The sequence below is a fragment of the Berkeleyomyces rouxiae genome (assembly GCF_048999995.1).
Source record: "Berkeleyomyces rouxiae strain 22BRR77 chromosome Unknown BrBRR77_ptg000011l, whole genome shotgun sequence".
Classification (NCBI taxonomy): domain Eukaryota; kingdom Fungi; phylum Ascomycota; class Sordariomycetes; order Microascales; family Ceratocystidaceae; genus Berkeleyomyces; species Berkeleyomyces rouxiae.
The window spans coordinates 287,215-300,709 of record NW_027396501.1 but is presented as its reverse complement, the minus strand read 5'-3'; the positions used below and the strand labels follow the sequence as shown (position 1 = coordinate 300,709).

The window sequence follows — 13,495 nt, the reverse complement described above, 5'->3', positions numbered from 1 at the left end:
CAGTTGGTGTCCACCTTCCTGTTGTTTTCTTTTCTTGTGTTACACGGCCATGGGAGGATGGGAAGAAAGAGAAGGAGGCTGATGTTAGGGTCTGGGAGACCCGGGTCAAGGCTTTGCCTGATTGTCCGAGTTGAAGCCGGTGTGGCTTGAGCAACGGTGGTCCGAGTCCGCAAAGGCCCGACTACTGACGGTCCGAATACAAGTGGCCCAACCGGCCTTGATCCGAACGCCCGATGACTCGACACGTTTGGGCCAATCAGGTAGGCCTCAGTTGTTCTACCCAGGCAGTATAAAGAGCTGCTGCTCTCTCCTAGTTTTAGTTAGTCCTTTCTTCTTCTCTCCATCGCAATATATCTGTTTCTGCCCTTCTACGTCCTTTTACGACTTGGCCCCTTACATGTACAAGAAAACGGGCGGAAACAACACTATCTATATACACGCGGTAGAGGCATGACGCGTACCCTTGACAACGGCGGTGTGCACACGGGTTTGGCAGGCGGTGAGTAACGGCGGTATGCAAGGCGGTGTGGACGGCGGTGTAAACGGCGGTGAGGGCGGAGCCTGAGCCTACCTCGATCCATAGATCGTTACAATCGCCTCCTCCTCCCTCTCCTCCGGGGGACTACTGGCAACTTCCAGGGGCACTCGTGGGTCTGCTCGTATCTCTCAAGGGCTGCTGTGTCTTTGACGTGTGACAAGGGTTCCCACGTTGGCTCTGCCCATCCAGTCCACTGGACGAGCACTTTGTGACGTTTGTCGACGACCTTGTGTCGTAGGATCTCGTCGACAAGATACTCGCCAGCCACTAAATCGCCGGAGGCTTCTTCGGGCGCGATTGCAGGTGGTTCCGGGTTGGCTAGGACTTGGGAAGGCAGAGGGTCATCACGGGCGCGGCGGACAAGACTCACGTGGAAGACGGGGTGGATACCGGTGGGCGTGTCGAGTTTTACGGCGTGTGTGCCAACGATTTGGATCACGCGGTACGGCAAGGCAAGCCAGTCGAGTGTCTTGGAGGGGCGGATGGTGCGCACGTTGCGCAGACGCAGGTAGACTCGGTCGCCGACTTTGAAAGCTTCCGCTGCCTGGCGTCCCCGGTTGGCATGTCGTTCCTGTGTTTCGAGGGCGACAGCCATGGAGGCTTGGGCGAACGCGGTTGCGTCGCGGTGCTTGGCGAGCCAGTTGTGGCCGGCAGTGGCGGGGGAGACGGTGGAGCCTGGTTCGTGGTCGGTAGTCAAGTCGAGGGGGTCAATGTTGTAACCGTGGGTAAAGAAAAACGGGGAAAGGCCAGTGGCAATAGCAGTACGGTTGTTCAGGGCGACCTGGGCTTGGGGAAGAAGTGCAGCCCAGTCGTCTTGCAGGAAAGCGGTGAAGGCACGAAGGTAAGTCTCGATCTCTTGGTTGGAACGCTCTTGGGCGCCGTCGGTCTCGGGGTGAAACGCGGTGGAGAGGCGGCGGGTGATGGAGAGTTGGCGACAGACTTCTGTCCAGAATAAACCGGTGAACTGAGGGCCTCGGTCGGAAGTGATGGCGCGAGGTAGGCCGTGGTGAGCAAAGACATGGGTTATAAAGGCTCTGGCAACATCTGGGGCAGTGTAAGATTGCATCGGTATCAAGATTTTACTCTTCGACAGCCGATCGGTGATTCCCAAAATTGTAGTGCAGCCTTCGGACTCAGGGAGACCGACGATGAAATCCATGGCGAGTTCTTGCCAGGCACGGTCCGGGACGGGCAGGGGCTTCAGGAGGCCACGCTTCTGGTCGCGCCAAATCTTGCTTTTACCGCAAGTGTCGCAATTACCAACGAAGCGGCGGACATCGTCAGAGAGGCCAGGCCAAGCGTAGGAGCGGCTGACTAGATCACGGGTTGCTGATCCTCCAGGGTGACCGGTGAGCGTGGAGTCGTGGACTTGCTGGATGATACGAGTGCGGAGGGGCTCGTAGTACGGGATCCACAGGCGGTCACGCCAGAGGAGACGGGTGGCGGAGTCGAGGGTACACTCGCTGATCTGCCAAGGAAGGCCCCACTCGTTGGGGAACGAGCGGGCTTGTTCTTGGACAGCTTGTCGCGCTTGCCAATAACGTTCGTTATGGGTGAGTGCCGAGTGCCAGAGGGTCTGGAGTTCCGGGTCAGCAAAAGGGGCATCTAGGGCAGCGTGGTCGAGGGTCAGGGTTCCTTCGGGGTCTTTGTCAGGCTCTTTAGCCCAAACAGCGGCGGCAATGACGAAGTCGGGCCCGTCAGGGCGCAGAACTTGGTGGACACGGGACTGGAGGCGTTCATCGGTGAGGTCTTGGGGCAGGTCTTGGTCGCGGCGGGAAAGGGCATCGGAGGTCACTTGAGTAACGCCGGGTCGATGAATTAACCGAAAGTCGAACTCGGACAATTCATGGGCCCAGCGGCGTTGGCGTTCTGACAGGGTTCTTTGCTTCTGGAAGTACAAAAGGTTCTGGTGGTCGGTGTGTACTTCGAACGGGATGCCAGCGAGGTAGGAGCGCCAGGCGCGGAGGCAGGAGTGGATGGCCAACATTTCCTTATCGTGGATAGGGTAGTTGACTTCCGCTGGGCTAAGCTTTCGCGAGAAGTAGGCAACGGGACGCCAAAGAGAATCAGCACCTTGCTGTCTGAGGGAACCTCCCAGGGCCCAGCCGGAAGCATCGGCTTCAACGATGGTGGGGAGGTCAGGGTCAAAGGTGGCAAGGAGCGGGGCAGAGACAAGGGCCTTCTTCAAAGCTTCAAACGAACGGAGTTGTTCGTCTTCCCACTTGAAGGGTTGGTCCTTCTTGGTCAGCAGAGTCAGGGGAGCAGCGACGGTGGAGTATTCGGGGACAAAACAGCGGTAGAAGTTGGCAAACCCAAGAAAACTACGGACTCCGCGGACAGACGTGGGAGCCTCCCATTCCTGGATAGCCTTGACTTTGTCAGGGTCTGCACGGATGCCGGAGCCGGGTTCAACGATGAAACCAAGGTACTTGATGGACGGGGACTCAAATTCACTTTTCCACTACACCGATGCTGCAAAATGGGCCTCCCAAACTGTCCGAGTAGGTGATGTCACTGTGCGTCCCCAAAAGATGGTCAAGTGGCTAGGTTTCCATTTCGACAACAGACTTTCGTTTAAACAGCACGTCCAGGCACGGACCCAAAAGGCTGAGATCGCGTTCCGCGGCTTGCTTCGGCTCGCTTCGAACACGCGTGGACTGTCCATCGCGGCACTCCGTCAGCTCTACATCTCCTGTGTGGGTACCGTCGCCGATTACGGATCAATTCTCTGGTATGACCCGTCAAAACCCCAGCTCAGTCTGCAAAGGGTATACCAGAAACTGCAAAGCCAAGCTGCCGCCCGTATCCTAGGTACATTCCGCGGTTCACCAACACGCGCCGTCGAAGTCGAGGCCGGCCTCCCGCCCCCCTCTATTCGATTCGCCAAAGCACGCATGGCCTACGCCGCTCGCACTCTCCGCCTCCAACGCAACCATCCCGTCCGTGTTGCGTCCCAACCCGACAAGGACGAGCTTGCCCCCGATGACTCAGACCTGCCTCTCCTGGGGCATAACATGAGTGTCAAGACTCGACTCGGCTGCATCATGCGCGAGTTGAAGCCATTGGTGGCAGGCATGTGGAGACGAGAACGTCGCCGACAGGAGTGGGATAGTCCCTGGCAGCCGCCACTGACCGACCGCATCTCCATCGTCGTCGACCCTGGACCCAAGGAGGACGCTGCCGTCAGGCATGCCCAGTTCTTGTCAAGACTTCCGAACGATGCCGTCACCGTGTATACGGACGGCTCCAAAGAAGGCTCCAGGTGCTCACTTGCAGCGTGCGTGGTCGATACCAAAACCGGTGAAGTCAAAACGAAAGTCAGTCATCGACTGCAAGATGTGGAGGTTGCAGACTGCGAGAGCGCCGCCATCGTGGAGGCACTCACGCTCCTCGCCAAAACAGAAAAGAAAACAAAGCAAGCTCGCCCCTGCTATGTGTTTGTCGACAGCCAAGCTGCCATTGCGCGGCTCCGCAAGCACGGCCACTTCGCGTGGCAGGCCCGCCGCGTCCTCGGTACATTCACGTCGCCAGTCACGGTGATGTGGTGTCCCGGGCACATGGGCATAGTGGGGAACGAGATTGCAGACGCGGCTGCACGCCAGGCTCTCGAGAGTGATGATGAACGCAAGTTCAGCTCACTGGGCAGTGTCTTCGCTCGGGTTAGGAGGTTTACCATGGACAAGTGGGAGACTCTCTGGGCTTTTGAGCGAGACACCGCCGCTGGTCCCTCCCACGGCTCGCACTACCTGCGTACCATCGGTGGTGATCCAGTTCTCCGTGCTAAGGCGCCCAAGGTTTCCGGACCAAGATGGCTAACCTCGGCGTACTTCCAGATGAAGGTGGGTAAAGGCAACTTGTTGCCCTACCTGCTGCTCATCAAGAAGACGGACTCGGACCGGTGCCGCCGTTGTCAAGAACATGAAAGCGAGAGCGTTGAGCATGTGCTGCTGCACTGCGCCGCATTTTCTGCAGAGCGTCAAGAGATGGCCATGGCATTGAGTCCTAAGTCGCTAGATCTCCCGACGCTCTTCAATACGAATAACGGAACCGAGGTGCTGCTGAAGTTTGTTCGCAAGACGGGTTTTTGCACGAAGGCCTGGGTAGAAGGTGTGGGGAGAAGAGAAAGTAGTGGTGGGAGGAGAGTGGAGGAAGTTGAGGAGTGAGGAGGAGTTGGTGCTTGTGTCTTTGGACAAATTACTGTGTCGACCACGACGTATTTCCTTTGTCGTTGATTTTTGCTGGAGTTTGGATGTTGTTTTATTGTACCTTGCTATGTGTAGATTTACTGCACCTCGCCATAACCCTATCAGGTTCCATGCGAGTAATGAATAAAAAAAAAAAAAAAAAAAACGCCGGGTCGATGAATTAACCGAAAGTCGAACTCGGACAATTCATGGGCCCAGCGGCGTTGGCGTTCTGACAGGGTTCTTTGCTTCTGGAAGTACAAAAGGTTCTGGTGGTCGGTGTGTACTTCGAACGGGATGCCAGCGAGGTAGGAGCGCCAAGCGCGGAGGCAGGAGTGGATGGCCAACATTTCCTTATCGTGGATAGGATAGTTGACTTCCGCTGGGCTGAGCTTTCGCGAGAAGTAAGCAACAGGACGCCAAAGAGAATCAGCACCTTGCTGTCTGAGGGAACCTCCCAGGGCCCAGCCGGAAGCATCGGCTTCAACGATGGTGGGGAGGTCAGGGTCAAAGGTGGCAAGGAGCGGGGCAGAGACAAGGGCCTTCTTCAAAGCTTCAAACGAACGGAGTTGTTCGTCTTCCCACTTGAAGGGTTGATCCTTCTTGGTCAGCAGAGTCAGGGGAGCAGCGACGGTGGAGTATTCGGGGACAAAACAGCGGTAGAAGTTGGCAAACCCAAGAAAACTACGGACTCCGCGGACAGACGTGGGAGCCTCCCATTCCTGGATAGCCTTGACTTTGTCTGGGTCTGCACGGATGCCGGAGCCGGGTTCAACGATGAAACCAAGGTACTTGATGGACGGGGACTCAAATTCACTTTTATCCCAGTCAAGCTGTAAGCCAGCATCTCCGAGAGCGCGGATGATCTGACAGACAAGGTTACGGTGTTCTTTGCGGGAGTCAGAGCTGTAGATCACTACATCGTCGAGGTAAGCAGAGCAGGAGATACCGAGCCAGCGGGAGAGCACATGATTGATAAAACGTTGGAAAGCAGCAGGAGCACCAGTGAGGCCGAAAGGGGTGACTAGCCATTCATACGCTCCGAGATGGGTGCGGAAGGCCGTGTAGGCTTCACTACCTTCTTTCAGGCGGAGACGGTGGAACGCGGAGATTACATCGACCTTGGAGACGTACTTGGCGGCAGCGATGTCACGGAGGGTGTCGTTGATCAGTGGTAACGGGTAACCATCCTTCTCTGTGACGCTGTTCAGGGCACGGTAGTCTACGCAAAAACGAAGACCACCACCAGGTTTCTTCACGAAGATGACAGGAGCACCTCCCTCAGCACTACTGGCTCGGATAAAGCCAGCGTCGAGCAAGTCGTAGAGAGTTTTCCGGAGCAGCAGCAGTTCTTCTCGGCTCATTGAGTACAGAGGGCACGAGGGCGGGGACAAGCCTGGTTTAAGGCGGATCTCTGTATCAATGCCAGGGCGGTTCGGGGGGAGCTCGGAAGCTTTCTTCCTGTCGAAAGCGTCGATGACAGGAAGGAGCCACTCGGGACAGTTGGCGCGGGGGTCGGTGTAAATTTTGGCCTTGAGGGCCTTCTCAATGTCGTGAAGAGTGGCGGAGAAGATGCGGACATTGTGAGAACGGCGGGCTCTGAGGTGAAAGGCGCGGACGGCGTGGGCAGTAACAGGGAGGACATCGGGATTGGCAGTACAGTTGGTAAGACGAAGGGGAGTGGGCAAGCGGATGAAGACTTCGTTCTGGGCAGGGCGGAGGGAAGCGTCGTGCTTGGCAATCCAGCCTTGACCCAGGATGAGGTCCTCAGTCTGACCAGGGACGATGTAAGCGTAGAGTTTCTCGTCCAATCCTCCGAGACCAAGGTCAAAAACGGCGACTTGATCGATGACGGGTGGGTTTTGGTCATTAACTACTTGAGCAATTGGACGAGGGCAGATGGGCAGGATAGTAGCGTGGGCGCGGGTGGCGGTGCGCGGAGAGACGGTGGCAAGACACAGGCAACCGGAGTCGACGAAGGCAGAGGTAGAACAAGTTTTATTGAGAACAACATCTATATAGGTACCTCTAGCCCCCATTTCCTCCCGAGCGATCTTCTCTCCTTGGGGCTCTAGACGGCGACGTTCGCCTAGAGCTCTCCATTTCCCGACATGTCGCGGGACGCGGGCGTGGGCACAGGCAGGGGCAGAGCTGGGGTCGGCGCAGCAAGCTGGGGAAGGTTGGTGGAGCGGACAGGGACGGTAGTAGTGGGGACAAAGTTCAGTGGACAGTTCTGGCGCAGATGGCCAGTCTGGCGGCAGCGGAAGCAGGCGCGGTTGCGGCGGAGGCGCTCGCGCTCCTCGTCGGTCAGGGGCTGAAGGGCCGTGGCAGTGACAGTGGGAGTCCAATCCATAGCATCGGGGTGACGAGCAGCAGCCGACGGGGGAACGGAGGAAACAAAAGGGCCAGCAGGAGCAGGGGAAACAGGGTGGGCAGCGTACGGAGAGTAGGTCGTGTTATCAGTGAAAGCGGAGTAGTGGCCGCGGCGGGGACGAGGTAGGAATTGCTCAGCCTTGGAAGCGACGTTTTGCATGCAGTTGGTAAATTCAGGGTACGTCGCGGGGACGTTGACATAGACCATCGCTTGTCGGAGGGCAGGCGCCATGGCGGTTTGCAACTTCGAAATGCGGTTGCGGTCGCCAATGATGTTGGCGTCCTGGAGGACTTTTTCGAAGCGGGGCAGGAACAAGGCGAAGGGTTCAGAGGGTCCCTGGCGCATGTTGTCCAGGTGGAAGAGAGCACGGTCAGCAGCAAAGGGGTCGATGAATATGGAGTCCAAGTACTCCAGGAACTGGTGGGGCCCGGTGTCGTTCAGCAAGCCCTGCTCGAAGTACGCCACGACGAGGTTCTGGGCTTCTACCGTCATACGCGCAAAAAGGTACGCGTATTGCTTGCGGTGGTCACCGATTGACTCGCTGTCCAGTGCAAGCTTGGAGCGGGCACTCAGGGCCCAGACGCGGTAGGCAGAGCGTTGGCCGGAAAACAAGGCGATATCCGGGAGGGCACGCTTCCTCGGTTCGAGGTTTCTTTCCGTAGTTGCAACGGGCACGGGAGCAGCGGGGACAGCAGTGGGGACAGGGGACGCAGGGACGACGGCGGGAGCGGAAGTAGCGGTGGCAGCACGGGCAAAAGCTTGGAGATCGGCGATGGCCTGATCTCGTTTTTGTTGGCCACTGTTGAACTCGTCGCGCAATTGTTGTTGCGCGTGGTCGTGCTTCTCGTTGAGCTGCTGGATGGCTTGCAGCAGATCTTGAAGCGACGGGGCCGCCGGGGCTGGAACAGGGACAGTAGGATCGGACATGGCTGTCGGAGGAGGCTCAGAGTCGAAGAAGACGGTGTTGTTGGAAGTGGTGTCAGAGTCGGGGTCGGTGGTAGGTGCACAGTAGGGCATGTGACGGTGGAACAAAAGAGGAACAGAGAGAAACGATGTACAGGTGGCGGGTGGTAACGAGGAAAAGGTACGAAGACAGGGTAAAAGAAACGAGGACAGTGTAAACAAGGGTAGATCTGTTTCTATTGTAAGGCTTTACGGTCTAAAGGAGAACGCTTTTAGAACAGCAGAAATAAATTAAGAAACAGATAAAGAGAAAAGACTAATGTACAAGAAAACGGGCGGAAACAACACTATCTATATACGCGCGGTAGAGGTATGACGCGTACCCTTGACAACGACGGTGTGCACACGGGTTTGGCAGGCGGTGAGTAACGGCGGTGTGCAAGGCGGTGTGGACGGCGGTGTAAACGGCGGTGAGGGCGGAGCCTGAGCCTACCTCGATCCATAGATCGTTACATTGAGACATGACGGCAGATATTACACGGTCAGACGCGTCTGTTTCAATAACAGTGTCCAACAGGTAATCAAAGTGCTTGAGGATAGGTTCAGAGCAGAAAAGGTCCTTCAGGGTGTGAAATGCTGCCTCACTATTACGGATAGGGCCCAAGGAAACCATTAGGGTTCTAGAAAGCCAACGACTCAGGACAATGATAGGTTCCAGAGGTGGACAGTCAGGCCTGCGCGGATATACGGCCGGGAGGAGAGGATAGAACTCTCTAGGTCGTATGGTCGGTTTGAGGTAAAGAGGCACACTCAACTAATTGATCTTATAACACACGGAAGGGAATAAACAATCACAGGAACACTGAGGTAACGAAGACGACAGAAGGTACTGATGCAATGAAGGCTATCAAGAAACAAGTGATAATTAAAGATATAGTACTAAAGAAGAAGGTACTATCGAAGAAGTGATACTATAAACTAGTATACAAAGAAGAATGGCAAAAGGGGTGTAGTCGCTGTGGTGCAGTGGTATAGCACCTGGCAAGGCTTTTCGGTTGGCTACCGAGAAGTCGTAGGTTCGATTCCTACCAGTGACGCCAATTTTCTACGAGCAGTCAACCTTAACTGGGGCACTTGGGGTTAGTGCTGCTCGTTGGAAATTCATACCAAAAACTATTCATGTATTTCCTTTCTGTCATAACTTGGGGATTATATTTGTGGGATCTTAGATGTAACTGCCTCCCTGCCAGGGGATTGGAGTATATTATGTGTAGTAGCTAGCTTGTTTGAGATTCCGTTAAACCTTGATTCGTGTATAGTATTAATATACACCTCGCCATAACCCTGTCAGGTTCCATGCGAGTAATGAATAAAAAAAAAAAAAAAAAAAAAGGGGTGTATGTGATTGTTAAGCTTGGGGAGCAAGAGTTAACCTGATCACACAGGGCAGAAGGCAACGCTATTTAAGGCGTTGCAGATTCTGACAACAGAGATCTTCCCAAGCTAGAACCAAATCACAGATAACCGAAAGTGGGGACATACGTAACTCAACGTTACCAGACGCTACTATCAAACCGGATGTTAGTTCACGAGATAAACCAACACGGCAGCAGCAGAACTGAAAATCCCTCAAGACACCCAGGCAACGATATGTCGCGTTACAGCGATATCGGCCTAACAGGTGTGGGCCCCACGCTCAAACGCTGTTGACACAAAAGGAACGAGAATAGCAGTCAACTCAGAATAAGCTGCATCAACTGCAGAGTACCGAGTTACCTAATAGCGATGATCTATAGTGTGCAAGCCGGCCACACCCGAGTAGATAAACCGGAGTGACACCTCAAGGTTACACAGACCACCAAGTGGTATAACCGTATCATCATACGTCCTTGGAACATTAGCGTGACACAACGGAAGCGGGGTAAGGTGCCAGGCATAACCCTATGCAATGGCAATGGCAAGAATGGCTATTCATGACAGTATGCTCCTTTTAAATGACTGATTTCCACAGCAGTACTAAGATCGCCACATCCTAGACTAGAATCAAGTCGGAGAATTCGCAAAAGGAAGCCGGGCATCTAGGGACACGGAAGTCCACCGGGCTTTGCAGAATCGGAACAGAAGGAATAAGCCAACCATACGGGTCTAGACACAGCATGACTCCGCAGGCAAGAATTGTAGATCTCGATGCACCAACAACATCGTGACGTATAGGGGATCAACGGAATCCCTAGCATGAAAGCTTGTACATCTGATCAACATAAAACAAGGCCTTGAAGTGCAACGACAACTTCGTAAGGGCCTCGTGTCCACAGACAAGAGGAAGGTAAAAAAGAATGGGAATAACGAAAGGCAACCTCATCAACCGAGGGGCAGCACCAAGGATCTTAAGTGGGAATAAGTTGAGAACGCAGCTCAGTACCCGCAAAGGCAAAGGTTTTTCAACCTTGTTGTCCTCCCTAGTTATGGCATTGGTCATAGAAGTAAGAGCCAGGCCTGTAGGTTATAACAAACAACAATCGCTCAGTTCCATAGCCCATAAATCTGTTGCCTGCAAGATGCAGAAGGTCCCCTGAGAACTACCAAGTTCTGGTAACAAGTGTACACCAGAGTGGCTACTCAGTTGGCACAATCATCAATCGCCGCGACATAATCGCCTCCACAATAGCTAAGAACCCCCTGGGACATGGTTCGATGGATGTAAACGAACACGATTCCGGTTGTGGGAGAATAGACTAACATGTGTAATGGGGACTCATCATCGATCGGGTAATTGGTATATGACAACAGACAGCATGGAAACAAAGACGTGCAGGATCCGTAAAGAGTATTGGTGAAAGGGGAAAACAAGAAATTGGTAAAGTCAGCTTGTCAAACTTGGCAGTATTTCAGCACAAGATACAAGACTGGCCTGCACCACCATAGGCAGGACTTCGAAGAGGGACATCGTGTTTCTTTTAACGAGAAGAAAAACAACAAGATATTGTCCAAAAGAGAGAGGCAGAGAGTAGGCCCAAGTGAAGACACAAAGAGGTCGAAGAAAGGAGACATAGAGTAGTCGCAAGTAGACGTAACAGAGTCGAAGAAAGTAACAGGCAAGAGAGCTGTCCAAAGTAGAGGACACAGAACATGTCACAAGAAGTAGACGTATAGTGGTCGTAAGTAGACACAACAACAGCCGAAAGAAAATAGTCCGAACAGTGGCCTAACGCATTAGACACAACTGTGGCACGAAGACTAGACATAACTGTCAAGAAGTGGGACAGAAGCGAGCTGTTAACAAAGCGAGTAGACAGCAACTGTCAATACCCAGACAGACACGGGCTGTCAGCAAAGCGAGTAGATATAAACTATCAATACCCGGACAGACACGAGCTGTCGGCAATTATAACCCAGCAGGGGTCAAACGCAAGCACCATAGTGGTCAAAGAAGAGACACAAAAAAAGCAGTCGCCGATGGACACACGGTGTCACAAGGAAGAGGCATTAAGAGGTGTCAACCCAAAGAACAGACACGAGCTGTTCGTAGAACCAACGAGCTCAGCAAAGAACAGACACTAGCTGCTGATATCATATAAATAGACCCAACAGGAGTCAAAACAATTAGGCAAGACAAAGGCCAAGAAATACAGACACAGAGGTCTAAAAACAGACATAAACTGTCCAAGAAATCCCACAAGAACTCAATAACATGCTTTGGCACAATGGCAGGTGTGTGAGTAAACTCAACAACAACACTTTATACACTCAGGTACCATGTTGTAACTCAAAGTAATCTGGGAGTTGGCAACATCATTGCTGCAAGCCAAAAGGTGCATAGCTGGTAGACATGGCTTTCTGGAAACCCCCGTTCAGATGTGGCAAGTTGTAACGACTGGTTGATGCGGGACCAAATGAACAGCTTATAAAATAAGGTAGTTGACCGCCCGTAAATCAACAGAAGATCGTACACTGCCTGGTTCCCGAGGACAAAGAATCGGAGAAGCCAACACTGAAGAAGTAGGGGCAATGAAGCCACGTGTGAGCATGCCATCCAGGTTTTGCTTGACAAGTTGCAAATTTAGATGTGCATCATCAGACGGAAGAGTATTGATATGTTCGGCAGTCGAGACAAGATTAACAGCATGACCTGCGTCTTGACAAGAGGTGGTTGAAGGTACACCATCCCGCAAGAACACCGGACGCAAATCATAATAACTGTCCGAACTGCATTCGGGATATCGCTTGTGCACTTGTTCTAGCCGTAGGTCATCCTGATCAACAGGATCGAGAACCTGCTCAGCGGTAGTGCGGTGAGCCCGCCGGTTCTCATTGCTTGCAGTGGAACGCAAAGCTTGAGACGACATTAGCCTAGAGGAACAAAGTGCTTCAACGAAATTAAAGGAGCTGGGACAGAGACAGTGCCATCAACTGACTGTCCACAGAAGAAGAGAAGTAGATTGAGAAATGGAATCAACTAAGAACCAGAAAGAGCCGAGTTATGACTAGCGGACGAAGAAGGTTGTGTAACAACAGCAGCGCTAGTATGATCATAGGAAGACGGGATATCGGCCGTAGTCGAGAGCCGGAACGAAAAGAAGAATAAGGTGTGCTAAAGAATAACAAAGAGTTGGAAGAATGTGTGAGTCTTTAAATGAAGCTTAACAAAATATTACGGATAGGGCCCAAGGAAACCATTAGGGTTCTAGAAAGCCAACGACTCAGGACAATGATAGGTTCCAGAGGTGGACAGTCAGGCCTGCGCGGATATACGGCCGGGAGGAGAGGATAGAACTCTCTAGGTCGTATGGTCGGTTTGAGGTAAAGAGGCACACTCAACTAATTGATCTTATAACACACGGAAGGGAATAAACAATCACAGGAACACTGAGGTAACGAAGACGACAGAAGGTACTGATGCAATGAAGGCTATCAAGAAACAAGTGATAATTAAAGATATAGTACTAAAGAAGAAGGTACTATCGAAGAAGTGATACTATAAACTAGTATACAAAGAAGAATGGCAAAAGGGGTGTATGTGATTGTTAAGCTTGGGGAGCAAGAGTTAACCTGATCACACAGGGCAGAAGGCAACGCTATTTAAGGCGTTGCAGATTCTGACAACAGAGATCTTCCCAAGCTAGAACCAAATCACAGATAACCGAAAGTGGGGACATACGTAACTCAACGTTACCAGACGCTACTATCAAACCGGATGTTAGTTCACGAGATAAACCAACACGGCAGCAGCAGAACTGAAAATCCCTCAAGACACCCAGGCAACGATATGTCGCGTTACAGCGATATCGGCCTAACAGGTGTGGGCCCCACGCTCAAACGCTGTTGACACAAAAGGAACGAGAATAGCAGTCAACTCAGAATAAGCTGCATCAACTGCAGAGTACCGAGTTACCTAATAGCGATGATCTATAGTGTGCAAGCCGGCCACACCCGAGTAGATAAACCGGAGTGACACCTCAAGGTTACACAGACCACCAAGTGGTATAACCGTATCAT

The 13,495-nt window shown here is 52.9% G+C and overlaps 4 protein-coding genes across 4 annotated transcripts; 1 reads left to right on the top strand and 3 right to left on the bottom strand.

The window, feature by feature from the left end:
• Positions 1 to 587: 587 nt before the first annotated feature.
• BROUX77_007134 (uncharacterized protein) lies at positions 588 to 2,525 on the bottom strand (the record flags this gene model as incomplete). Its single annotated transcript, XM_073752196.1, has 1 exon — positions 588 to 2,525. One exon carries the CDS (start codon positions 2,523 to 2,525, stop codon positions 588 to 590), a length of 1,938 nt encoding a protein of 645 aa, XP_073602545.1.
• Positions 2,526 to 2,970: 445 nt separating this feature from the next.
• On the top strand, positions 2,971 to 4,701 carry BROUX77_007133 (uncharacterized protein; the record flags this gene model as incomplete). The annotated part of the gene is made up of 1 exon (XM_073752195.1): positions 2,971 to 4,701. One exon carries the CDS (start codon positions 2,971 to 2,973, stop codon positions 4,699 to 4,701), a length of 1,731 nt encoding a protein of 576 aa, XP_073602544.1.
• A 94-nt stretch (positions 4,702 to 4,795) lies between these two features.
• Positions 4,796 to 6,761, bottom strand: BROUX77_007132 (uncharacterized protein; the record flags this gene model as incomplete). Its single annotated transcript, XM_073752194.1, has 2 exons — positions 4,796 to 4,823; positions 4,909 to 6,761. 2 exons carry the CDS (start codon positions 6,759 to 6,761, stop codon positions 4,796 to 4,798), a joined length of 1,881 nt encoding a protein of 626 aa, XP_073602543.1.
• A 50-nt stretch (positions 6,762 to 6,811) lies between these two features.
• On the bottom strand, positions 6,812 to 8,113 carry BROUX77_007131 (uncharacterized protein; the record flags this gene model as incomplete). Its single annotated transcript, XM_073752193.1, has 1 exon — positions 6,812 to 8,113. One exon carries the CDS (start codon positions 8,111 to 8,113, stop codon positions 6,812 to 6,814), a length of 1,302 nt encoding a protein of 433 aa, XP_073602542.1.
• Between the last annotated feature and the right edge of the window lie 5,382 nt (positions 8,114 to 13,495).